We start from the raw sequence: 26,569 nt of genomic DNA, 5'->3' as shown, positions 1-26,569 counted from the left end.
AACTGATTTCTATTTACCTTATGGGGAGCTTCTTATAGTAATCTTGATATTTTGGTTGCTTCACTTGTTATAATAAGGTTCAAGGCCATCACTGATCCGAATCTATTAAAGCATGCGTGGAATACCAAGGTCCACAACTGTACTGAGAGTGATGGTAGGAAACCAAGGGATGAAGACTTGGCTACGTTCTGAAACTCAGGGCAAGGTTTTCCTACTTGCACACCATGAAAAGGACAAGAAAAAATTATTTAACCAAAGTGCTTTCCCAGAAGCAGTGAGAGATCTTTCCTCTCTCCTGGATCCTCAGCGTCTGCCTCAGTTCAACTCACAAAGGTGCTCTATGAATGAAGAATGACAACTCTGCTCTTCTGAAGAAGCTGCAAATGACAAAAGGAAATGGATGGACTGGGGAGGGGCGCCCCAGAACAAAGGGAGACACTGCTGTTCCTGTAACACTCAATCACGGATGCCACTACCAGGAAGCGGGCATCTCTGAGGGCCCACAGACATCTGGTTCAAAGCGTGGTGAAGAAAAGGTCCCAAGCGCAGAGCAGGATTATTTGTCATTCTGACATCTAGAAGGAAAAGGGGCAGCTGGACCATAAAAGCCTGATGTTGCCGCCAACTCTACTCATGTTCAAACTGTTAACATGTTCACCATCAAAGTGCCATTCTTTACGGGGTGGGTGGAACAGATCGTGGTTCTACAGATTGCAAAGACGAAGGTGCAACAAGCACCTCTGTTAACAACAGCTGGAAAAACGACCAGCCTAAGCTCCCAAGATACAGAAAGCTACACTGACTTGGGGAACAAGGGTACCAGCCACTTACTAGGTGGCTCGTTGCCACAGGCGTTGTGTAAGTACATTATGCTCAGTATATTGTTATCTTCATGAAAATTTATGAGGTTGGTTCTGGCTTTACCTCCATTTTACAGATGAGGAAACCAAGACTCCGTAAAGGTTACTTAGCCACTGAGTGGTCTGTCTGTAGCTAGAGATTATAATTTGAAACAGCTACCACATTCCTCTCCAATTGAGGGTAATCTGGAGATTCAGGCAAAATAAGAGAATCTGAGAACTGGCTAGAGAAAAATTAGTAATAAATTGCTGCCATGAAAATGGGAGAGGTTAAACAAAAGGAAGAGCCAAGTAAAAGTTAAATAGATAACTTTATATATTGAGTGAGTCAGTAAAGCTTTTGATATCAGAAGCAGCAACTAGGGCAAAGTGAAATATGACCTGAATCAAGGATATTGACATTAAATCATGGTGTCCATCTTTCCTCTCAAGCCCTATCCCTCACCACAGAATGATCGATTTGTCCGTCCGTGGAAGAATCCTAAATGACCACCCATTCAATGGGGGTCATAGCAGCTACCACACCATCACAGTAAATAGTGATGAAAAGCCCAGGAAGGTCAAGTGTAAGGAGTAAATCTCAGGATAGCGATTCTGAGGTCCCTCTATCCGCACTGTGCTCTTCCATCTGGGACCCAGCAACACTTCCTTCTTCCTTGATATTTTGCCCATTGTATTATAATCTTCTCTTAAGGAAGGCACTTATGGAACTTAAAAACACCTCTCTCACAACAACTGCCCCACAGGAAATAAGAGCACTAGATGGGCATATTTACTTGGAAGCAATGGCGAGTTTTCATTAACATGCCTTCAGACTCTAGAAGTTCGGGAAGACAATTCTTATTCCAGAGAGTTTTCATCAGGATTTTCATGATGCAGAACTGATGGATGCCACTCAGTATTAGTGGGCCTTGACCAGGAGCTCTGAGAGACGAGCAAATTTGAAAGCCAAAGGAACATTCCTAGATTAAAACATTTCCATAATGATGGTAAACTATCATAGAGCATCACTTTCCCATGAAGAAAGCCATGGAACTTCAAAACTTGTCATCTCTGTATTTTCTCCTTTTATATTTCACTTTGTATTGTGGAATATGTTTACTGATGTATGATGGAGGTACTTCCAGGGTTACTCATGTGCATGTTTTTAACCTAATTATTATGAAGGGATTAGAGAAAGATGGGGGCAGATGGGATATGCATAGGGGTAGGCAGTTTTTATTTAAATCAATCTGAAAAATGTAACTAAAGAGGATAGTAAAAGGTAGCCGAGAAATCAAACATGAAAATCCTATAGTAATCAGGAATCAAGAGGAACCAGATAGATACGGATGAAGAATTACATGAAGGAGGTAGTATCTTATCACCTCTATTTCCACTGCTGTATAAAGCCAGAGGGAGCATCGCAGAGTGAACCAAACCTGCGTGAATCACAGGATCTGAAAGCAGGGTGTTGGCTAAATGCTAAAAAGTGTCATGTATAGCAGCTTAGCTCCACTTTAGAAAGACAAACCCCAAGACATTTTATAAAACCATGATCAGGAAAAGAGCAAAGTGCAAAGGTGTCTGAAATTTAGAGTCAGTTGCACAGTGTGGGGCATCCTAAAAGTCAGACCTTTCTTGAGCACCAATGGGTCAGGTAGTGTGCAAAGCACTTTCTATCTACTTCCTCATAATCACGAAATAACTCCATGAACTAGGTATTATTAAATGCCCTCATTTTACAGGTAAGGATCTTGAGACAGAAAAATTAAGTAATGTATCCAAAGTTACCCAGCTAGTAAATAGTTCCAGAGTGAATGAAACCCACGCAGGCTGGTCCTGCAAACCTGAACTCTTAACCATTTTACCACCTGCATAGAGAGCAGAGCACGTTGGTAAGCAGATCACACAGGACTAATGTGCTTCTCAGGCAAACTCTGTGCTGCAGTGTTAGAGAAGCACCTTTTACATAGGTTTAGGTCACATTGAATTTGTTGTACCTACTTTGAAACCAAAGTACTCAAGCTGAAGTTCAAAGGCAGTACGGGGACAGAGTGATAGGGAACTGGGCTGAGAATCCCACCCAGTCTCTTCTCTGCCACCAACTCACAAGGTGAATGTAGTCCATTCATTTGTCTTCAATAAAACTGAAGCTTAATCATGTCTAAGGCCACATTCAATGCTGGAACGTAATGACCCAGACAGGATTTTTCAATGACTTGGTAACGGAATGGTAATATTTACAAATACCTGTGTTGAGTAATCAGTTAATCTTTCTATTTCCATATATTACTTGTGCATATAAATGTATGGTCTCCCTTTGTGTTTCAAAGTGAAAGATAAATAAACCAATCATGCCAGACATGCAAATATCACATACTATTTTCTTATCATAGGACTCTCCGCTGCTGTAGGTTGTGGCCAGCGTGGACGAACACTCTTCCAGGTACCAAGGCTTCTTTCCGCTTTCGGCTGTGCTGCTGATGGAGATGGTGTAGATGCTGTTGGTGTAGCCATCACAGGAGCAGTGGTCTTTGCTCCTCCCACCATTTCCCGATGCCCAGACAAAAACAGAGCCGAGGCCTCTCCGCCCCTGCACACAAACAGAAAAACTTAGATGATGGAAGACATGGGTCACAGACTCTAGATGAAGACAAGATCAATATCAACATGGCAGAATGAAGCATTTGCAGAAGGCGTACGATGCTACATTAATAGTGTGCTGGATCTAAGCTGCTTTCTGAAGTAAGAGGAGTTGCTTTTAAAAACTAAAATAGGACTTCCCTGGTGGCACAGTGGTTAAGAATCCACCTGCCAATTCAGGGGACACGGGTTCGATTGCTGGTCCGGGAAGATCCCACATGCTGTGGAGCAACTAAGCCCCCGTGCCACAAATACTGAGCCTGCTTTCTAGAGCCCACGAGCCACAACTACTGAAGCCTGTGCACCTGCAGCCCGTGCTCCGCAACAAGAGAAGCCACCATGAAGAGTAGCCCCCGCTCGCCGCAACTAGAGAAAGCCCGCGCACAGCAACGAAGACCCAACGCAGCCAAAAATAAATAAATAAATAAATTTATTAAAAAAACAAAAGACAAAACTAATCTGGATGCAATGTACAGCATGATGGCTATGGTTAATACTACTGTATTGTACATTTGAAAGTTGCTAAGAGAGTAGATCTTAAAATTTCTCATCGCAAGAAAAAATACTATAACTATGTAAGGTGATGGATGTTAACTAGACTCACAGTGGTGATCATTTCACAAATATATACAAATAATGAATCATTAATGTTGTATACTTGAAACTAATATGTCAATTATATCCCAATTAAAAAAAGAAACTAGGGGCTTCCCTGGTGGCACAGTGGTTGAGAATCTGCCTGCTAATGCAGGGGACACGGGTTCGAGCCCTGGTCTGGGAAGATCCCACATGCCGCGGAGCAACTAAGCCCGTGTGCCACAACTACTGAGCCTGCGCGCCTGGAGCCTGTGCTCTGCAACAAGAGAGGCCGCGACAGTGAGAGGCCCGTGCACCGCGACGAAGAGTGGCCCCCGCTTGCCACAACTAGAGAAAGCCCTCGCACAGAAACGAAGACCCAACATAGCAATCAATCAATCAATAAATAAATCTTAAAGTGTACAGTGGTTTAAAAAAAAGAAACTAAAATAATTACCTTTCACCTGATATAGTCATAGAAGTAACAAGAGCACCAACAATGATGATCATAAGGGCTAACATTTTACTAGGTACCTACCGCGGGCCAAGCACAATTCTAAATGTTTTACATGAATCAGACTGAAGTCCTCCAACAACTCTGTGAGAATGGTATAATTTTTGTCCCCATCACACAGATAAAGAATTGAGGTACAGAAGTAATGTTTTTAAGGTCACAAGCCAGTAAGTGGAAAGACAAAATTTGAACCCAGACAGCCAGACCTCAGAGTTGGAATATTATTAGTCACAATTACCATAGTCATATTATATTCCTATAATATGAAGTGGCTGCTATTATGTACCCTCATTTGATATATGAGCAATGTGAGGTGCACAGAGGTAATGTATTTATTCTGAGATCACATCATCAATAAAGGGCAGAATTTGGGATGATGTCCTCCCTTCCAGAGCTGTGCTTCCTCTATGCATGGCAGGGACATTAATTATGAGGGATGTTATGGATGCTACCAGAAATAAAAGGATTTCAAGATCAAATACGTTTGGGAAACTCTGAATTAAGCAAAATTAAACAGGTTCCCTTATTGCAGAACTTCTAAGAGTCTTTAGTGAGTGACGGTTCATTGCAAAACTAAGAGGGGGGCACGATCTGAAGTAACTTCCAAACATATTTGACTGTGGATACCTTCTTCAACCAGATCCAAGAAGTTTTTCTTACATTCTTTATGCCAAAACTTGGCATAAACTCAAAGACTTTCCTAAGGTCATAAAATAATTAAGGAGAAGAAGCAAAGTAGAACACAGATGTATTGAAGCATATGGACTATTTTTCTCTGTAAGAGATCTTCAGAAGAAAAGAGAAAAATAAGCCAAAGTGAAGAGCATCTCTCAGAACAGTTATAGCTGAATCCTTCAGAAATTCTACCATTTTAAAACTACAAGTCACGCTGGAGGACACGTAGGTCAAGTCTATCACTTTGTAATTAGGAAGTGAGAACCAAAGTCACAAAGTTAGTGATGACTAAACCTCTTTTCTTCTTTCCAGGCCCCAACTCTTCTGGTGTCAGGTGGAGGAAAAAGTATTTGGAGTGTTGTCCTGGAATTTCTGGAAAAAAGAGCCAAGGAAAGAGAGACGAGAAAGAATCTGGAGTATCTTTGATAAACTCTCCCTGACCTTGAATCCTCAGGGAACAGAATATTTATGACAGGATTTGACTTGACCTGAGCATGGATTTCTTTTTGCCCTTCAATGTGGAAAAATGCAATATGATTACACAGGAATGGGAAAAATTCATGAAGAGAGAGGGGGAGAAACTTCTGGATGTTATTGCCACTAGACAGCTGGACCTGGTTTACCATCCTTCAGTTTCCCATCCAAATATTCACGAAACATAGAGAAGGATGCAAAAATCACCAACCCATCATAAACTAAGGATTTTGTCCAATGCTTCCAATTCTCCAGAGGGAATTACTCCTCACTATGGTGTGGATGGCCAGATTGAGAAACTCTGGTGACTGACTCATGTCTATACATCACAGACAGAATGTCGCAGCCAGGGAAGAATAAGAAGGTTCCATTTCATCATCAAAATGTGCTCTCCCCATCACACACTGAGGGGCTGTGTCACCGGGAAAAAGCATGGTCACAACAGAGCTTTACCTGACCTGTCAACAGAACACACGAGATAATGACCAAACCTACCTGGTTTAAACAGAACCATAACAAGATAATAGATTAAACCATAACAAGATAATAGATTAAAACCCACAAAATGATGAAAAAGCACATATGGCACAATCACATTTATGTATCTATGTAAAATTATGACTGTCTGAAAAGATCTCTAAAAGCATATTTGATTTTAAAAGAATATTTAATAAGACAATGTTCGGAAGGTACTTTTATGTTGTAATATCATTACAAATGTAGGATACAAAATGATACAGTATAGTCTCAGTTTAGAAAAAAGTGTATGTGCGTGTGTGCGCAATGAAGTTAACGTGTAGTACAGTTTTACGCTTAAAGCTACCATCAAGTGACGATGTAGTAGAACTTACCGTGTTCGGTAAGATTAGGAAAGAATTTTATTTTCTTTTTATACCTTCCTTCCGTGACCATGTATGATTTTTATAAACAGAAGCAAACACATTTATTCCTCTATTAAGAGGGAAAACCTAGGGCTAATTCTTAAGAGATAATTTGTGTTTTATAATCAAGGGGAGTTTTATACATAGAAGGTTCATTGTGCACTAAAAACCACAGAGGCTGACATTCACAGAAACTTACTATGCACCAAGCACTGTACAAACATTATTCTGCACAATTCAAGTCTATATCATTACTTTACAGATGAGCAAACTGGGAATCGGAAATGCTCCCTAAGGCCAGAGCCAAAGCTTAAATTCAACTGGGCATGGCAAAGGCAAACTCCAAAGGAGGGTATGGGGTCCGTCACTGCCTAAAGGGAGCCAGGGAGAGAGGAGTCACTGAAACGGGAGACAGAGGGGCTAATAGGAGTTGAAAACTGGTCAGGGGACTCGCCAACCCATGTCGGCCCTGCAGGGAAGGAGCCAGGGGAATGCGTGCTGAGCAAGACCCCAGTCTCTTCCTCCCTCTCTCCCATTTTTTGCCAATGTATCCCAAGGCTGAACCCCAGCAGAAGCCAGAGGACCTGGATCCCATAGAGATCAGTATCCTAGAGCATGAGGCTTGTGGAGAGAAGGGGAGAAGGGGAGACGGGGAGCTGGAGGATCGAATGGAAGACGTAGCTTCACATCCCCAGTGTGACTGCGTTTGAAGATAGGGCCCTTAAAGAGGTAATTACGGTTAATGAAGTCATAAGGGTGGGGCCCTAATCAGACAGGACTGGCGTCCTTTTAAGAAGATGAGACAACAAAAGTGTGTGCACAGAGGAAAGGCCTTGTGACAAAACTGTAAAAAGGCAGCTGTGTGCAAGCTGAGGAGAGAGGCATCACCAGAACCTAACTCTGCCCTGATCATGGACTTCCAGACTTCTGGCCTCCAGACAGTGAGAAAATCCATTTTTGTTGTTTCAGCCACCCAGTCTGTGGCATTCTCTGACGGCAGCCCGAGCTGACTAACACAAGGTGAGAGGAGGAGATAAAGGATGAGCCGCCCCCGGTGGAGGCTACAGCACATACAGATGTTGCCACCACTCTGTCTACAAGGCAACCTGACCTTTGTGCCTGTGTGTAGGGCTGATGATTAAAATCCCAGAAACAGACTGAATCTGTGGGCTGAAAATGCCATAAAGACAGCTGCTAAAGATCTAGGGGGCTGATCTGAAACAATTAGCAATTCAAAGGTTTATTTACTACAGATGCACAGGGAATTTTCATTAGTGTGCAATATTCAGAAAACCAAAACATATGTGGTAAAAAGAAATCTGGACATTTCTCTAAAGCTCAGAGTAATTTAAGAATTAAATCTTAATGTGGGATGTAGGGAGATGGGAAGGTGGGCAGAATATTATAAAGAGAAAAGAATCTTTGAGACACGTATTTTCCCGAAGCGTAGGAAATAACATTATTGTATAGTTTGGTAAAGTACTGTGATTACAACTGGTTACATTAATATAACTTTGAATGAGGAAAGGAAAAGAATCCTCCAATTTAACTGAGTGCCAAGTTAAAAGTTAGTAAATTTACAGCAAAATATACTGTAAAATCCACACAGGACCAATTTGACCAAACTCTAAAGATTCTGTTTCATTGTGTATCTAATTGTGTATGTGTTTCTTCTCATGTATGCCCTACAAAAGTTAATTTATATATGCCATAAACATTATTATTAAAGGCTAAAAAAAAACTGGATTTTCTTGTGGTTCAGGTCGGAAAAGGCTACTTTATGCTGGGTTATCAATTAAATCATACACTGCAAGTCAGGTTTAGAGAGGTATAGACTTTAATGGAACTAAGTTTCTTTCTTTAAAACAGTGTGATAATTTTTCAGCCAATACAGCTAGATTGTATTTGGTATTTTAATACTACTTCTTTTCCATATTGCTTAGAAAGTAGAGTTGACCCTTAAACAATGGTGGGGGACAGGGGTGCCAACCCTCCGCATGGTTGAAAATCTATGTATAACTTAGAGTCAGCCCTCTGTATATACCGTTCCTCCATATCTGTGGACTCAACCAACTGCAGACTGTGTAGTACTATAGTACTTACCATTGAAAAAAATATCCGCCTCAAAGTGGACCTGTGTAGTTCACATCTGTGTTGTTCAAGGGTCAATTGTATTCTTAAAGGGACATGACTAAATGGCCAGAGGCTTCTTGCAATACAAAAGACGGGACATTGTGCTGGGTGCTTTCACATCTATTAGTTAACTTCAAGCAAATTAGACATACATTTTTACAGATTAAAAAAACTGAGTAACATTAAGTAATGGGCACACTATCATGTAAGGAGAGTGGGGTGGAGACGGGAGAGGCAGACCAATAAGTCTGATCAGACCTACATATCTGTATGTGTCGACATGAAGAGACACAATAAAACAACTGTAGGAGGAGGAACTCTCTTTTAAGTGTGATGTCTTCCAAGTACAGCCTGATACCCAGTTTACCAAAGCCCCTCATTGCTCCGCTCCCTGCCTTTTTCTGATCTTCGTATATCGGTGAGAGAAGAGCGCAGCCCTCTATGGAAGCTCTTCCATACGTGGTTCACAGATAAAGGGGCTTCAGGTTGGAAGAGGCTGGAGAAAGACAAGGACACCTACAACTGTTCGGTAGCTGAGATATGAAGAGAGAACTGTTCATCTTTTAAAGCTCAAAAACATTCTGACAAGCATTTCCAAAATAAATCCTGTTCCTTAACAGAGCAGGGTTCACTGAAAGAAACAGGTCTGGGTCCAGAATCATGATGTAAAGGCAAATCAACAGCAACAACAAACTTTGGAAAGGTTTTTGTAGTGCTCACCCAAGATGTTTGTTTCAGAATTTAAAAATACATATTGCTTTTAAAATACTTAATAACTCTTTGAATCATGATCATCAACAGGACAGATGATTCACAAGAAAATGAAGGCTCCTTAAAGGCGACCTGAAAAGTAATCTGAAAAGAAATATAATCCACAATTGAAAACAAATCAGGAGCACACAGCTTCCGATGCCTTGGAGACAACACTGGTGTAACCTGGTGGGAAAAAGTCTTCTTTGGGAGGACATCAAGAGAACGTAGTCATGAGACAGACGTAATCGGATGTCTTTGGGAAAGACTAAAGCCCAAGACTTGTTTCTTCAATCAGTGCATTTGGGCAAGATGGAGATGGGGGTAGGGAAATTAATTGTATGAGACGGAATTGGACCCAGGAAATAAAGTGGGTCACTCCCCACCAAAGCCCAAGGGAATCGAATGAGGCAGATATGAGATGTTTTTAAAGGAGTAAAAGAAGGAGACGTGGCCTCGGAGGGTCAGGAATCCAGGGATTAAGTGCTGCTTTTATCAGGAACAATCCCATGCTGAAGTGCTAACTTTGCCAGCCACAAGTATCCTCACCTGGAAAATAAGCACACCTGACTCTCATTTTTAAGATCTACTCTACAAGTCGGAACGTCCGATGTGCAGAGTATACAGGTTTCACTCGATTCCGCCCTGCTCTCAGAATGTTTAGTTATTGAGCTCTCAGAATTACTAAGGTAAACAGAGGAATGACTCTAAGCATTTTAAAACCAAACTGTCGGACTTCCCTAGCGGTCCAGTGACTTACAAAAAGCACTCTGTGGGAGTGTCTTCACCAATCTCATTTTATGCTACTTAGCCTACCAAAGGACGGTTGATGAAAGAAAAAGACTGAAAATACAAATGCAGTTAAAGAAGGCTTTTGTGAATGGTAACCTGTTTCTCCGCATTTTTGTCTTCCTGCCTTTTCTCAAGTGATAGGACTTCATTCCCCCCTCTTTCTTCCTCTCCATCTCAACCTCACCCACCTTTTCTGCCCCACGTCAGGTTTTCTGTATTCTGATTTGCTGTGTACACAGTAGGTCGCTAAGCCATATATATTAAGCAATTTTTTATGTTCTGTTGACTTTTTAATAACACACTAAAAATACTAGATGCAGTTATTCATGATGATATTAATTTTATCCGGCACAAATGAAAATCCATTTTACATGTTTCCGGAGCATACCAAATGCAGTCGACTTCCCTTTTAAAGGAATAAACAGCCTGATTATGATTGTGGGATCAGCTGCTGGTGACAACAGTTGTAAGCGTTTCTGGTAAAATGCCACATTTAAAAACACCACTTATATCTACATTTAGGGTCTTTCCATGATATTCTTTGTGTTCTAGTACATGAAGGAACAGCATGATGCACTGAATTCAGGGAACCCAAAGGTGACTTTAGCTCAGTTTTCTAAAAGGACCCTTGGAGTCATATGGCTGAAGTTTAGTGTAAAGAATAATCAATCAACACTGCAAATACAGAACTACCCCAGACTCAGGTTCCTGATAAAAAGCTACTTTTATATTTATTGCGTGAATAGAAAGAAGAAAAAAACCCAAATTGAGTTGCTTATTCACCACATCTGCCAGAATATAAATTCAATAGAGCATCAGCTCACTGAAGGCTTGTAGAATCAAGTCCTGTTATCAGAGCTTCCCTTTCTTCAGAAGAGCTGACAGAGGACTTGGACACACAATACAGCTTCTTACACTTTATCACCAAGTGCTCAATGGTGTAACCCTTGGCCCCTGAGAGTGGTATTACATCAGGGTAGATTTCGTTTACTTTGGTTATTTTTACAGTATAATTGGAAGAAGAAAATCAGTCTTTCATGGAGAAAGGATAGTAGAAGATCTAGGAGTAAATAAAAACCATGTGTGTTTACTAATGGAAATAAATATGCTTTCAAGAAAATAATTTTATTCCTGTTAACCTGCAGATTCGCTGTACATTTAGAAACTCCACATAATAAAAATGTGGAGGCGAAGAATGTGCTATGGATATTATTTAAAGCTGGACACATAAGAGGTTCGTACAGTGAAATTCTACATTTCTACATAAGGAAATAAAGGGAATAAAGTGAGCAGAGCCATTCAGTGGCAGAAAAGCTAGGACCAGATAATCCAGTCTCACCTCAACCAATGCTGATCCCCACTGACTAGTACTGACACTGGGTATTCCTAAAAATGCTTAACAACATGGTTTAGAGAAATACTGCTTAGCAATAGTGCATTAGAGGAAAAACAAAAAAACAAACAAAAAAAAAACCAGAAACAAACCCCAAAACCCTTCCCTTCCTGCTTTATCTCATTTGCCAAATCAACAATCCCCAAGTAACTGTCTGCTTTTCATGTTTATCTATGGTTAATTCATACTGATCAATGCCTCCTTTTTTTTTCTCAGCCCTTGTCTTCCTCATCTGACTCACAGAAGCCTCAGAAAGACTCTGGTTATTATTTACTTCTGGTCACTCCCACAGTCCTGCAAGCTCTGAGCCCTGTTCGAGCAGTTTTCCCAGGGCCTGGGGAAGGCTAACACCAGTCGTGGGGAGAAGCATGCAGATTGGGTTTGTCAATTTCTCATTCCAAGCAACTGAAAAAGTACGCTTGAATGTCATCTGCCCTCTGAAATAATCACAAGAATGAACAGCACCAACGCAGCTATTCTGGGTACATTCACCATCCCAGCACTCCCATTTTGAGGGAAAAAGAGACATACCTCCCAAAGGTTTCTCCACGTTGGATCATCGCAGAGCAAATGCAATGTCATGCTCAGACTTTCAGGAGAGCCAGACTTATGAAATGGAGGAGGATATTTTCCATATTCACATTAATTCCCTATTTTCAAACTGCCCAGAAAGATACCATCACCTTTAAATTATATTGAAGGAGTAGAATTTGAAAAATTCCTTTCACAGAGAATAAAAACATTTATTATCAATAGGGGTATGAAAGGAATTTATTGTAAATGTTTGGAAAGGCACTTGGAAAGAAGGATGGATACTCCAGCAATAATGAAAAGTTAATACTCTTCTCTAAGTTAGCTGTGGGGTAGAGAATGCCTCCTGTGGGTTGGTTCCAACTCCCAGCTCAGCTCTGAAGGGGTGAGCAAAGCTGCCCCTCTCTGAAGCCCATCCTGCGGCTTGAATGTCACAGGCCTCTACTCCATGAAGCAATGACTTTGACCTTTTGCGGAGTAGCTCATAACGTTTCTGAAAGGGAGAAAATCAGCCCCTTACAGTTTCTTCCCATAAACATAATCCTGATTCAAATGAAAGCAAATCACACTTCTGAAAAAATTACAATTGATATTAAGCTTATATTATTTACAAGACTGTGGTGGATACTCTCGGGTCCTTAAAGATGCACCAAACGTTGGCCTTCCTCTCGGGGGGAGACCAGCAATTGGTCTGAGCACTGTGTATGTGAGACCTCAGTCGGTTTTCACGATGGCTCCATAAAGTAAGTATTATCATAGCCTTGTCTCAGGGAAATGGAAGCTCTGATAACTTAGTAACTTGTTCCAGGTCAAAATGCTAGAGAGAAACCAAACTGAGATTTCAACTCTGGTCTTTGTGACTTTTAAAGCCGATACTTTCTACATCATCATAGGCTGCACCCAGGGATGAAGAGAAAGAGAGAAGCCAGTGAAGTTCAGGATATGCCAAATCAGTTTGCCTAGATAATAAATTTCCCAGGAGTTCAGAGGAGAGCGAGGTCCCTGTTGCAGTGTTCACTTTCATGACCAGAATTAAAGCTACTGTTGGCTGAGAGCTGACTATGCAGACACAGGCCTGTATGACGCACTTCTTCAGAGCAGATATCACATAGAGCATGGGGGCCAAGAGCACAGGCTTGGAAGACTGACCTGAGTCTGACCCACAGTCATGCTTCTTAATGACCAGGTTACCTACTTTGCCAAGACTTGGTTTTCAAATCTTGAAACTGGGGGAGATCCTGTGAAAATTATTCCTATGCCTAACTCGAGAGGCTATCAGAGGTAATAATCATAATAATGTTTACAATCCTGAATATTAAATTTGATTGTTTTCCTCTTAAGGATGAGGAATGTAGGCTCAGGGCAAGTGAAAAGAAAGTCTGCAATAAAAGCCATATATACGTTTAAATCATTGGATACTATCAACTCAGTTCAATTTATCCTTGTTTATTACACAGTGGCCTTTCTTTTCTGGTTGCTGCCATGTTTTGTTGAAGGAAATTTATGTATCTGTCCTTCCCATCAGCTTTTTCAAATCTATATTTAGAATCACAGACACTCAGAATTGGTATGAACCTCAACTTGACCTAATCCACTCCCTGTAGGATTTTGTATCTTCCCTATAACAGGGACATCCAGACTATATTAGAATGACTCCTGTGATATGGACCTCATTTATCCCCCGGGTGGCCCAGGAGTCACTAAAAATAGAACAAAACAAACTAAAAGAAAAGAGGACTGTTACTGATATCTGCTTAATCCATGAGCAGAACAAAGGGAATTGGAATGGAATTTGCAAAAGTTAAAAAAAAACTACTCACAGTGTTAATAACAAATCTCTAAACTAGAAACAAGGTGACAATAAATACTTGATGTGAATTATACAAAGCTAGGATAAATTTGTGCTACTTTCCATATAAATGTATCACAAATCCCAATAATACAGTAATCTAAATCTGATACTTGGATATCAGATAATCTTCAATTACAGAATGTGAAACCACCTATGTATTTATGAAAACATCTATTTCTTTGTTTCCAAAATGGATAATGTTCTACTGGGTCCATTTGGCAAGTCACTTCTTAGCTTTGTTAAAGTTCTAAAAACACAGAGTTCCATCAGTACACAGTTAAATTCTAAGGGACGATTTTAAAAATAAACTCCAGTTGAAGTTAATTTTTGGGACTTCCCTGGTGGTGCAGTGGTTAAGAATCTGCCTGCCAATGCAGGGGACATGGGTTCAAGCCCTGCTCCGGGAAGATCCCACATGCCGCAGAGCAACTAAGACCGTGAGCCACAACTACTGAACCTGCACTCTAGAGCCCACGAGCCACAACTATTGAGCCCGTGAGCCACAACTAGTGAAGCCCACGTGCCTAGAGCCTGTGCTCCGCAACAAGAGAAGCCACCGCAATGAGAAGCCCGCGCACCTCAAAGAAGAGTAGCCCCTGCTCGCTGCAACTAGAGAAAGCCCGTGCACAGCAACGAAGACCCAACGCAGCCAAAAATAAATAAATAAAGTCAATTTTCATGAAGTGGAACCGATATAAAAAAAGCTCCCTTGTCTATCTTTGCCTACCCATATATTATTTCAAAGTTTTACATTTGCCAACTAATTTAACAACAATCTGTCATTTACTAAAATGCAAACTGGTACCAAGCCTGCTATAGCTGGGTGTATATCAGATAAAAACAAATCCTTCCCGAGTGGAATTGGTTAATTTTATTACGATTATTATTACTGCTTTATTATATAAGCTCATTATACCTCTTCTCTCCTGTTCTCGTGAACATGTGCCTTTAATTTAAGGGTGAAGAAATTGTGTGTGTGCACGTGTGTAAATGAGACAATGTGTGATAATAAAGCATGCTTGTGCTTTCAGCAAATATTCTAAATATTCAGTCAGTTGTAAAATCTGGTGAATTGAAAAGGAAATTGATGATAGAAAGGAGATATACTAATCAGAGACTTCATAAGAGACTAGTTTCCATCGTGGACCCCTGAATGGAAGAGCAGAGTGAAGACGGGATGAAGGCCACTGTTCCAACAGGGAGTTAGAGACCAATGATTCCGATTTCACCTACTTTTGTTCCTCATCCTTGACACTGGTTCTGTCATGAATTCATTGGAATGCCTTAATTGATAACCCCAAAGCCTAAAATGCTCAAATAAAAAGAATCTGAAATTGAAAGTATACTTGTAGATAAAATGGCAAAGCAAACACTATAAGCCATAATCCTACAATATCTACAATGAGCCCCATGATTTCTCCAGATAAAAGATTAAGCTAAATAAAAAAAAAAAAAAAAAAAAGATTAAGCTAAATGTCAAACCAGTGCTTGGTATGTAGTGAATACTTAAGAAATATTTTTTGAATAAAATAATCAGGGAAGTACTGGTAACCCGAATACAGGGTTTTCTGATTATGGAAAAAAGAAAAGATTCAATTCTATGTTTTTTGCTTGTTTTCTAAAGGATATTATTAAACACACTTGTCAGGAAATTGTGAAATGCTGTCAATGCATTAGATGCCTGCTGATGAATATCAAATGCATTATTAAAGTTTAATAACCCAACTAGGGCAAAAAAGATGACTGCAAGGCAACTAGACTGCACACAGTACGTTTTGTTATTGTGTGTAGTTTAGTCTGTCCTTATTGTTTACCAGATCTGGGAGTCTGCTGGCACTTTGTTTAGAACCTTTACTCATTGTTATACGGTGAGCTCCCCGAAGACAAGTCCTGAGTGTTATTTACCTTTCACTAGCACCTAGAAAACTGCTTGGAATATTATAACCACCAGTGAGTGTTTCCTGAATGCAATCAGAAATAAATGAATGAATAAAGAGTCTATCAAAGACAATTTTAGGCAATTAGCTCCTTATTCTAACACCAAACCTTGGGTCACCTATCTCTGAAACATTGTCAATCAACTCACTCATTTTATAAAATCATTTCTTATTTAGAACTGTGTGGGCAGATGAAGCCAAGAGTTTCCCCCGAGGGAAGTCTGCAGTCATACCCAGGAGCCAAGCCAAAGGATCCCATGGTAAGTGAAATCGTATCTGTTTGAATGAGAGCAACTTTTTCTTAAACTATCCTTTCTCAAGATTTTGATTCTGAGACTCCTGCCGAAATTGTAAGAGACCCTATGTGCCCTCCTAAGAAGCTTAGAATGTTCCTTGTTGGTCACAGGGAGCAGTGATGAATTTTAAAGAGAAGACAAATGACAAGATTTACATATAAAAATACTTCTTTGGCTGTGGTGTTCATGCTGAATTGAAAGTTGAAGCTCAAGCTGGGAAGATGGAAGTTTTGAAATTATGCTATTGCCAAAGTCTATACGAGAGATGTTGGTTCTAGTTGTGAGGACAAGAGGGCAGATTCCATAGACTTTTCAGAAGTAGTACAGGAAAGGAAGACTTATTAGATGACTAGATCGAAGAAAAGAGGAAATGACGAGTTCTAGGAAGGGAGATTGGGTGAATGGCAGTGACATCAAGTAAATAAATACATTAGTGTTGGTAAAAACAACTCAGTCACTAAAATTATTTCCAGTTCTAACATTCTGACTCTAATAAGTTTAGCTGAATTTTCACTAAGAAATTCTAAAGAATTTAAAGTGAAATTTAACAGCAATTCAAAAAAGTCATGAAAATAAAAGCTTTGGTGTTGTTAAAGTTTAGAACATTGATTAAATAAACTTAAACACATCTCTCTACTGCAGGACTTCTCAGAGCCTTTAATATGCTTTTAAATTTCTAAAGGAAACATAAAATAAGTGGTGTTCCTCAAGTGTATTTGATAGCAAAATCCCTCCATCCCCTCACCTTTTTTAGCATTTTATTAATTAGTGTTTTACGGAAAAGCTTTAGAAAACCTTGGGTATTTTCTCCGATTTATTTTGGCCATTCCTTAATAATAATCTCAAGATTATATACTTACCTTCCCTAAGGACCATTCAGCAATATGAAATTGATCAAACCCAGAGATTTGGAACAATAAAAACTTTTTATAATATTTACCTGATTAATCAGTATTTTACTTTTATTACTCTTGCCCTTTTAGTGATGATAAAGATTCATAACATAATGAGAGATTCTTATGTTCCAGGAACTCTGCTGAGTATTTAACAGGCATTAATCATATAATCCTCATAATAGTCCTATAAACTAATTACTAGCATTTAGCTCCATTGTATAGAGGAACAAACTGATCCTCAGAGAGGCTAATTAACTCGAAAAAGGCAAGGTATTAGAACCCACTGAAAAGTCTGAAAGCAGAGTCTGGGTACACTAATCACCAGACTATTCCATGTATGTTAATAACTCATTTCCAAAATATTAACCAAAAACAATGCAAGTGTGACCCTTAAGCAAATTAACTCAGTAGACGCAGCAAATTGGCATGGAAGTCATTCATACGTTCATTCACTAAATACCTACAGAGTACAAGACACTGTTTTGGGTACTTGGGATACAGTAGAGAACAAAACAGTCAAACTCAGGGCCTTCATGGAGGAGACAATCAATTAACAAGGCAAGTAAATCTAATACATAGAAGAAGGGATAAAAATTGCCAAAAAGGGGTTCTGAAGGGCTGGAGTGCATGTATGTTATATTGTGGATAGAAAGAAGCAGGCAGGAGTCCCTGTCAGGACAAATTAGATAAGAACTCAGAGAAGAGTACTGGGCTTCACGGTGACCTTGATAAGAACAGCTTCGGTGGAATGATGGGGCAGAGTCCTGATGCCGTGGCTTGCCAGATGATAGGACAAATGAGGTTGTAGAGGGCAAGTATGGACCACAGTTTCAAGGAATTTTGTTTCAAAGTGAAAAAAAAATGAGGCAGTAATTGGAAGGAGATAGGAGCCCACAGATGGATTCTCCTCTCTCTCTTTTGAGATAGGAGAATTAGCAGGGTGAACGTTTGTGGATGGCAATAATACATTTGAGAGGGAAATTTTAAAGATGAAAGAGAAGCTAACTGATGGAACCATGTCACTGATGAGGTGAGAAGGAATGGGGTCAAGTGAAGAATTGGAGGCAGTGGACTTAGGTAGAAGAGCAATTAATTCACCATGGTAACAGGAGAAAAGCTAGAGTATGTGGTCACAGATGGAGGAAGGAGGACAGATGTGCCAAACAGAACAGAAATGACAACTTGTAAAAAAAATCTATTAGATTTCATTGAGGCCCACATTCTGACTTTTTTAGCTATGCTGAATATCTGTTTTCTACAAAATTGGGGAGAAGAGTATATATCTTATGAAATTATTGTGAAGATTAAAAGTTATCTATTTTAGGGCTTAGGAGAGTAACTATACTACAGTAGACTGGCAAATGTTAAATGTACTATTATTATTATTATTTTCATGCAGCCCAAATGATATACTTCTAATTCTTGCATTTAATTTTATAGCTCTGTAGCAGCAAATATAGTGCTATCTTTGAGAGAAAGAGCAAGTTGTCAATTGTGACATGGTCTGTTTAACATAGTTTCTCTAATGCAATTTTGGCACATTAATTCTAAAGGGGCTATAAATGCAATCAATTCTGATTTTGTTATAAAGTCTTTGAAAATAGTGTTCCATTTTACTAGGCCAAATACTTATAGTAAACAAATAGGGAGCACTTTGAAATTCAATATTTGCTACATTTTTTGATTAGCAAGCAGAAGGCATGGGTGCAATCAATACTTGGACTCCCTGAGCAAAATGTATTTATTTCCTTTGTGAAATCTTTCTTGATCCTTAGGCTTCTCTCTCTTGCCACCGATCTCTCCAGAGGTCTTGGCATTGCTGTCACCCAAGTCCAACTCATTATCACCTCTTTCCTGGACCATTTCAATCTTCCTCTCTTGCCTTCCCATCCCTTGCCCCACACGCAGTCCCTTCTCTACACAGCAGTGATTTTTTAAAGTGTGTATTCCATCAGGCCACTACTCTGCTGAAAACCTCCACTGGCTTTCTGTAGCAGATTAAAAGGCAGACTCCCTTCATGGTTTAGGACGCCCTGCTGAGCTAGCCCCCCGCCTACTTCTGTGGCCATCTACTACTGCCCGCTTTCTGTTCTTGTTGCTCCCAACACCCAAATTAGCATTCTGTTCTGGAGATACACCCTAATCATTCTCCACTTAGGGTGCTTTTTAGCTCTTGCTGTTACTTCTGCACAGAACATTCCTTCCACATTTCTTCACCTAACTGGCTTCTTATCATTTATGTCTCCATTCACATATCACCTCCTCAAAGATGATTCCCTGTCCTCCCTAACTAAATCAGTTCTGTTTCCCCCCAGTCATCGGTTTAATTTCATTCATAATACTTCTCCTTAGCTCAAATAGTCTTGATAGTTTCTATGCTTGTTTTGCCTTGTTGCTAGAATGGGGAAACTTTTATGTATTACGTATAAAACTTAGACGTCTTCTTCCCTCTTTTATCTACAGTGCGGAAGTTGACTAAACTTAATAAAAAGAAGAAATTCCAATTCCTGTAGTTTCTAGATGATGTAGTTAAAACTGCAACAGTCTAAAGTCACAGTGACTTTAGACTGCCACATAGATTTTCAGCTAGTTTCTTGAAGGAATTATTTTTAGTCACTTATTCCCTCATTCCTTAAATCACTCAGCTAATAAATCACTTATTTATTTCATTATTGTGTTCTATAATCTAACTTTGCATAATGTAATTATCCAATTATTTTCCATATATTTGACAGTATATATTATACAAAATAATCTATATAAATAATAAAATAATAAAATAAATAATAAAATAATCTCAAAGAATATAAAATTTACCAACTCATTTGATGCCTGTTAATGGAAGAATGAAAGATTTCTTTTTCCTGGAAAAGGCTATACTGCTTCAAAAATCACAAACATGGATAATTGAAATGAATTTGTATACCGAGAGGTTATCTCGATGAAACTGAGGATGAGCTTTTATAAGGCAAGTAAAATCGAAGGTGAGTATAGACATAGGAAGAACAAAATAAATGACATTATAGAACTCAGAAAGTGTATGCTGACTTTTATCATATTATTTTTAATCTACCACTACAAGTAACTAAATGGAATCATCTAGAACTCCACAGTGTGGAAATGGTATAGGAGAGAAGAATGGGGGGCTGAGAATAAATACAAAGTTTTTTGGAAGAACATGATCTCTTTTCCAAATAAAGAAAAACATATATATGGTATTTCTTGAGCACCTATTATGTTCCAGGTATTGTGTCAATTGCTTTATATGCATTATCATCTCACTTAGCACTCATAACATCTTTGTAAGTAAATACTATTATTGCCCTACTGTAGATGAGGAAATGGAAGAAGAGAGGTAATTTGATCTAAATCAGGTCAGAGAGCAGTAAATGACAAATCCTAGACTCAACTCTACGCTAAGTCACAAGCCCATGTATATTAAACACATAAAAACCCTCTCACGCTGATCTTAACACATTTAAATGAGTCACCGCTGCTTTTCCATAATTAGATGTGCAATGCTAGGAGTCAGAATAATTTGTTCTTTTTAAGAGTTACTTCTTTTGTTACTGCCTTAACTCTAAAAGTAAATGGTCTGTTTTAAAACTGAAGTCCTTGTTTTCCCAGATTAAAACCTTGAAAGATCCTCAATGGAAAGTTGAATAAATTATGGTATCTCCATACTCCAAAAATTTTGAAAGAGTAAAATAAATGAGTCCTATCCTATGGATTGCCCCAGAAGGATACCCATGATACACTGTTAGGTGAAAACAGCAACATGCAAAGACATATGATCCCCATTTGGTATATGAATGTGCACAGGAGTATGGGAAGATGTAGTCCATACTCCTAGCAATGGTAATCTAGTTGGACAGGAAAATCTATTTTAATTTCATCATTATAGTAATGATCTACTGTAACAGGCATGGATTACTTTTATAATTAATGATGAGTATAGAATAAGTTTTTTAAAATTATTTATTTCTGAATATAATCTTTCTATATGTCTGAATAACTTTCTCAGATCATCTTGTTTCTAATCTTAGCTCTTTTTTCCTTCCACCAACGTACCACATTTGTATTTGTTTTATATATTAGACTTCCAGTTAAGATTTCTATTGAATGAAAGATTCACTAGCAATAGTAAATTTGAAAACCATTGGTCCATATCACCTGATTTAATGATAGCTACTGAATATAGGACATTCTCTCTCTATATATCCTCATGAGGCTATGTGTACTACTAACATAAATAGATTCATTTCAATGAGAAATTTCAGATTGTTCTTTATTATGTTAAGAGTCATACACATACAGTTGAAAATTAAATATGAACTAAGCATGACTGACTTAACTTAAATAACCATTGTACTGATGACACAGAGAGAAAGAATAGTAATGTGCAGCCCAAGGTTTTGGTAATGAAGTCACCAGATTACTGGTGATTAAAGGAAAATTCTACCCAACAACTTAGAACATTATCCTATAGTTTCAAAGGATTCTAATGTAGCTGAAAATTGACAGAGCTAGAAAAGTCTGAACCAAACCTAAATATAGTTAGAAAGTGCATACAGAACAAGTGCAGAAGCTTTCCCTCCAGTCTCTTTCAGAATAACCAGGAGACAGCTTAGCTCAGTCTTCTGATTAAAACCCTAACCCCAATCCCACAAAGGTGGAAGAATCATAATTATTTGTACTCCAGCTGCAATGTTACGTTAATCAACTGCATGCATTCCACTGTTTCAAATCTGGGCTGAATTTATAACAACCCTATGGTTAACATAATTCGCAGTAAATTAAATTAAATTCAACAAACATTCACTGAGCACTCAGTAGAATTCAATGTACTTTACGGGTTTTGCAAAGCCCATAAAGGTGCATAGAGTACAAGCTCTGCTCTTCAAGAACTTACTATTTAGTGAAGAAGATAAATGCAAAACTTACTCTGACAGAGAGCACAATATGATAAAGACTATACATACCAGGAAGAATATAAAGTATAGGGAAAATAAGGTAGGGATCACATACACTAAATTCTAGCTTGGGCAGTGAGAAGGTTTCTGGGAAGAGGTAACAGTTTAACTGAAGTTTGATGGTCAAATAGGATTTGTCTGTATAGTAGTAGGTCATGGGAGAGAGTCAAAGACCACATACTGTAGAGAAAGCAGTATGTGCCAATGGGTAGTAAAAGTAGAATATGCTTCACAGACACAGAAAACAAACCTATGGCTACCAAAGGGGAAAGGGAGGAGGTAGGGATAAACTAGGAGTAGAGGATTAACAGATACAAACTGCTATACAGAAAATAGATAAGCAACAGGATTTACTGCATAGCACAGGGGGCTATATTCAATATCTTGTAATAACCTATAATAGAAAATCTGAAAAATATATACCTAGCTGGATCATTTTACTGTACACCTGAAACTAACACAATATTGTAAATCAACTATACTTCAATTAAAAAAAAAAAAAAAGAGTGGGGTACGCTTACATTCCTAAAAAGAAAAAAGAGATGAGGAAGCAAAAAGAGGTTAGGCCCAGATCAACAATGAACAAACATGAACATGATTAAAATGTATGTTTTAGACTCACAGATATAGAGAACAAACTAGTGGTTACCAGTCAGGAGAGGGAAGGGGGAGGGGCAATATAGGGGTAGGGATTAAGAGGTACAAACTATTAGGTATAAAATAAACTACAAGGATATATTGTACAACACAAGGAATATAGCCAATATTTTGTAATAACTATAAATGATTTTAAACTTTAAAAATTGTGAATCACTATACTGTATACCTGTAATTTATATAATATTATATATTAACTATACTTCAATAAAAACTTTTTAAAAATAAATTTAAAAAATGTATGCTTTAAATCACCCAGTGGTGCATTCACGAGTAAGAAAGAGAAAGGAGTTGCTTCCAGTGGAGTATTACAAGTATATAGCCCTTATTTTTTAATTTAATTTAAATAAGACAGGATTTCTCAAGATCTGTAATTTGAAACAGATATTTTATTACATTAGATTATATGGTCAATTTGGGGGAGAAGAGTGGTCAGTGAATTTTTTTAGTGAAATCAAGGAAAATGATGATGAATTAAGCTGCCTGGTTAGGGAATGTGGGAACAGAAAAATAACATTGTCCTGGGACAGAGATGAAGCTAGGGAAAGGACTACACAAGGGAGATGCCCAGAAGGGCACTGTTGGATGATCTATCAACACCAGTTGGAGGGTTTCAGTATCTCCAATTCTCAGTCTCACAGTTTCAAGAATTTATATCTCCAAATCCAAAATTAACATATTGATGAATATTAATGATGTTAATATTCATATGAATAAATATTTCTTTTCAACAAATCTAAGCATCCAAATATACCTCTTTTCTCATCAGAGGAAACTCTCTAGCCCTTAGCTTATTTGCAGGACAGATACAACACACAATCCTGTCTACTGACTCAGCCTAGAGCTCCATGCATTCCTCTAGACGGGAGTATTGGAAACTCACCGTTTCAGAGGTGGCTTCATATGAAAATCATCACCAATCGACACAGTTTGAGCTGAGGTGCTTTTAAAATATACAAATAGCTCATGCAGCTCTATGTCAAAAAAACAAACAACCCAATCAAAAAATGCGCAGAAGATCTAAATAGACATTTCTCCAAAGAAGACATACAGATCACCAAAAAAGCACATGAAAAAATGCTAAACATCACTAATTATCAGAGAAATGCAAATCAAAACTACAGTGAAGTATCACCTCACACCAGTCAGAATGGCCATTATTAAAAAGTCTACAAATAATAAATTCTGGAGAGGGTGTGGAGAAAAGGGAACCCTTCTACGCTGTTAGTGGGAATGTAAGTTGGTGCAGCCACTATGGAAAACAATACAGAGGTTCCACAGAAAACTAAAAATAGAGTTATCATACGATCCAGCAATCCCACTCCTGGGCATATATCCGGAGAAAACCATAATCCGAAAGGATACATGCACCCCAATGTTCATTGCAGCATTATTCACAATAGTCAAGTCATGGAAGCAACCTAAATGTCCACCAACAAAGGAATGGATAAAGAAGATGTGGTACATATATACAATGGAATATTACTCAGCCATCAAAAAGAATGAAATGCCATTTTCAGCAACATGGATAGACCTAGAGATTATCATAGCAAGTGAAGTAAGTCAGACAGAGAAAGACAAATATCATATATCACTCATATGTGGAATCTAATTTTTTAAAAAATGAAACAAATGAACTTATTTACAAAACAGAAACAGACTTACAGATATTGAAAACAAACTTCTGGTTACCAAAGGGGAAATGTGGGCAGGAGGGATAAATCAGGAGCTTGGGATAAACATACACACTACTATATACAAGATAGATAACCAACAAGGACCTACTGTGTAGCACAGGGAACTCTACTCAATATTCTGGGATAACCTATATGAGAAAAGAATCTAAAAAAGAATGAATATATGTGTATGTATAACTGAATCACTTTGCTATACACCTGAAACTAACACAACATTGTGAATCAACTATACTCCAGTAAAATAAAAACAAAAACAAAAAAAAAACACCTACCATCCTAACACCGTTTTCAAAGGCTTGCCGGGTGAGTGGAGCTGGTCCATCCACAGTCTTGCCATCATCATCCGGGCCCCAGCTCGCACTGTAAATGTGCACATGCTGAGGATTGAAGCTAACTGATTTTGCTTCAACCATATCCGTGACATCTCCATCCAGCATTCGAACTCCTGTAAGACAGAGAGGGGAAGTAACTCTATCAGAAGCTTCTCCCAAACGGACCAAGATATATTTCAATTGTAGCATTTTTTTTTTTTAAGGAAAGAATAACCTTTAAATCAACACTTAAGTCAGCATATGTTCCTCAGAAAAGGATAGTGCAAGACTTTTCTGAAGCTTTCTTGGGGGGAAAGGAAGTTACATTGCATGTAGAAGAGCAAAACTTGTTTAAAAACTTTTTTAGCCATTGTTCTCTTTTTCTAAGTTTCCACATTCTTTCCCTTCTCTTTATCTCTCTCTTAAGGGATATCTTTGTCTCTGGACAAAGGGAGCCTCAAGCAATCCATCTTCCCTAAACTTCTCTTCATTAGGTACCTTGTGCTCTTAATTGGTATAAAACATTCTAACCTCAGCAGTCTTAGAAACTTGGAAAGTTGCCAAGTTAAGTGGTCCAATTTCCTCCATATTTAATATTATCTCCTAATCTGAAATACTGATGTGAACTTAATATATTACTTCTTTGCCAAGTTATTATAAGTCAAATAATAAATGAGAATGCCCTCTGTGCATGTAACACATCAAATAATTCTCAGAGGGTTTTGGCAATGTTTAGTCATTAATCTGCATGTAAGTATTCCCACCAGACAGATAGGAATTTATTATTAACCTTAATTTGCAAATATAGACACTAAGATACTAAAAAAAATTGTCAAATACAAAGCTTTCTTTTTTTTTTATTTTACAGACACGCAATAACAACAAAACACCTAAAAAGTAAACATACCTTTCCTTCAGCTGAAGCTAAATACCATCACTGAGACATTGTATTATTTTAAAATTATGTCCCTATGGCCCAAATTTACTCCTTAGGAAAACGTTGTTATCTAGTAGGATTTCAACTTTCTTTGATTATCAATAAATGAGGATTAAATAATAAAACCCTAAATCAGGCAGCTTTAGAGGCTATGTGGTTTGAGGTGGGAATTCTGGTGGAATATAAAAATATTCTTGAAGGAACCATATCTTCTTTGTGCTTTTAAAAAAATGTTTAACTTTTAACTATAAAATCACAAACACAGAAAAGCAGAAAATATGACAATGAACCCGGATATAGCCAGGACTCAACAACTGTTAACATTTTGCCACATTTTCTTCATCTAAAAATATAAATATTAGGCTAAACCATTTTAAATTACATGACAGATATGACACTCTATCCTTTAATATTTTTTCCAAAAAAAGGGGGAAACAAACACCCACTCTACCTTAAATTTCCCCAAAGCATCCCTAAAGACGTTGCATTTGGCTGCTGTATCTCTTGACTGTCTTTTCTTCTAGACTTGCGTATTTTTAAAGGAGATGTATAGAAACAGGTGATGTGGAGAACAAAGGTTTTGAACAAGTCCATTTAAAAATTATGGAATGTAAAGCATACTTAGAAAGCTTTTCAGCAGTTTATTTTGTGGGAGGAAAATACCCAGCAGGATGCTCTGCCCATACTGGGTCCTCAGCAGCCATTGGTTTGCTTTGATTTGACATGAATATTCAAAACTCATCTGCGTGGTTTTTACCAAATAAAGATGAAATATTTCATATTCTTACTTCTATTTAAAAGCATAAAAT

At 38.3% G+C, this 26,569-nt stretch overlaps 1 protein-coding gene across 9 annotated transcripts in view; it reads right to left on the bottom strand.

Annotated features, from left to right (window-relative positions):
* The window catches only part of PCSK5 (proprotein convertase subtilisin/kexin type 5), a 465,151-nt gene that overhangs the window by 271,346 nt on the left and 167,236 nt on the right, over window positions 1-26,569 (bottom strand). For all 9 annotated transcript variants that reach the window (XM_082401326.1, XM_082401328.1, XM_082401327.1 and 6 more), the window contains 2 exons: window positions 24,785-24,957; window positions 3,223-3,435 (listed from right to left, as the gene is read on the bottom strand). In XM_082401326.1, coding sequence (XP_082257452.1) covers window positions 3,223-3,435; window positions 24,785-24,957 — 386 coding nt within the window. The remainder of the gene's footprint in view (window positions 1-3,222; window positions 3,436-24,784; window positions 24,958-26,569) is intronic.

Source organism: Balaenoptera borealis (genome assembly GCF_965194805.1).
Source record: "Balaenoptera borealis genome assembly, chromosome: 8".
In the NCBI taxonomy this organism is placed as follows: Eukaryota; Metazoa; Chordata; class Mammalia; order Artiodactyla; family Balaenopteridae; genus Balaenoptera; species Balaenoptera borealis.
The sequence above is the reverse complement of the archived record's forward strand: the minus strand, read 5'-3'. Positions and strand labels throughout refer to the sequence as shown.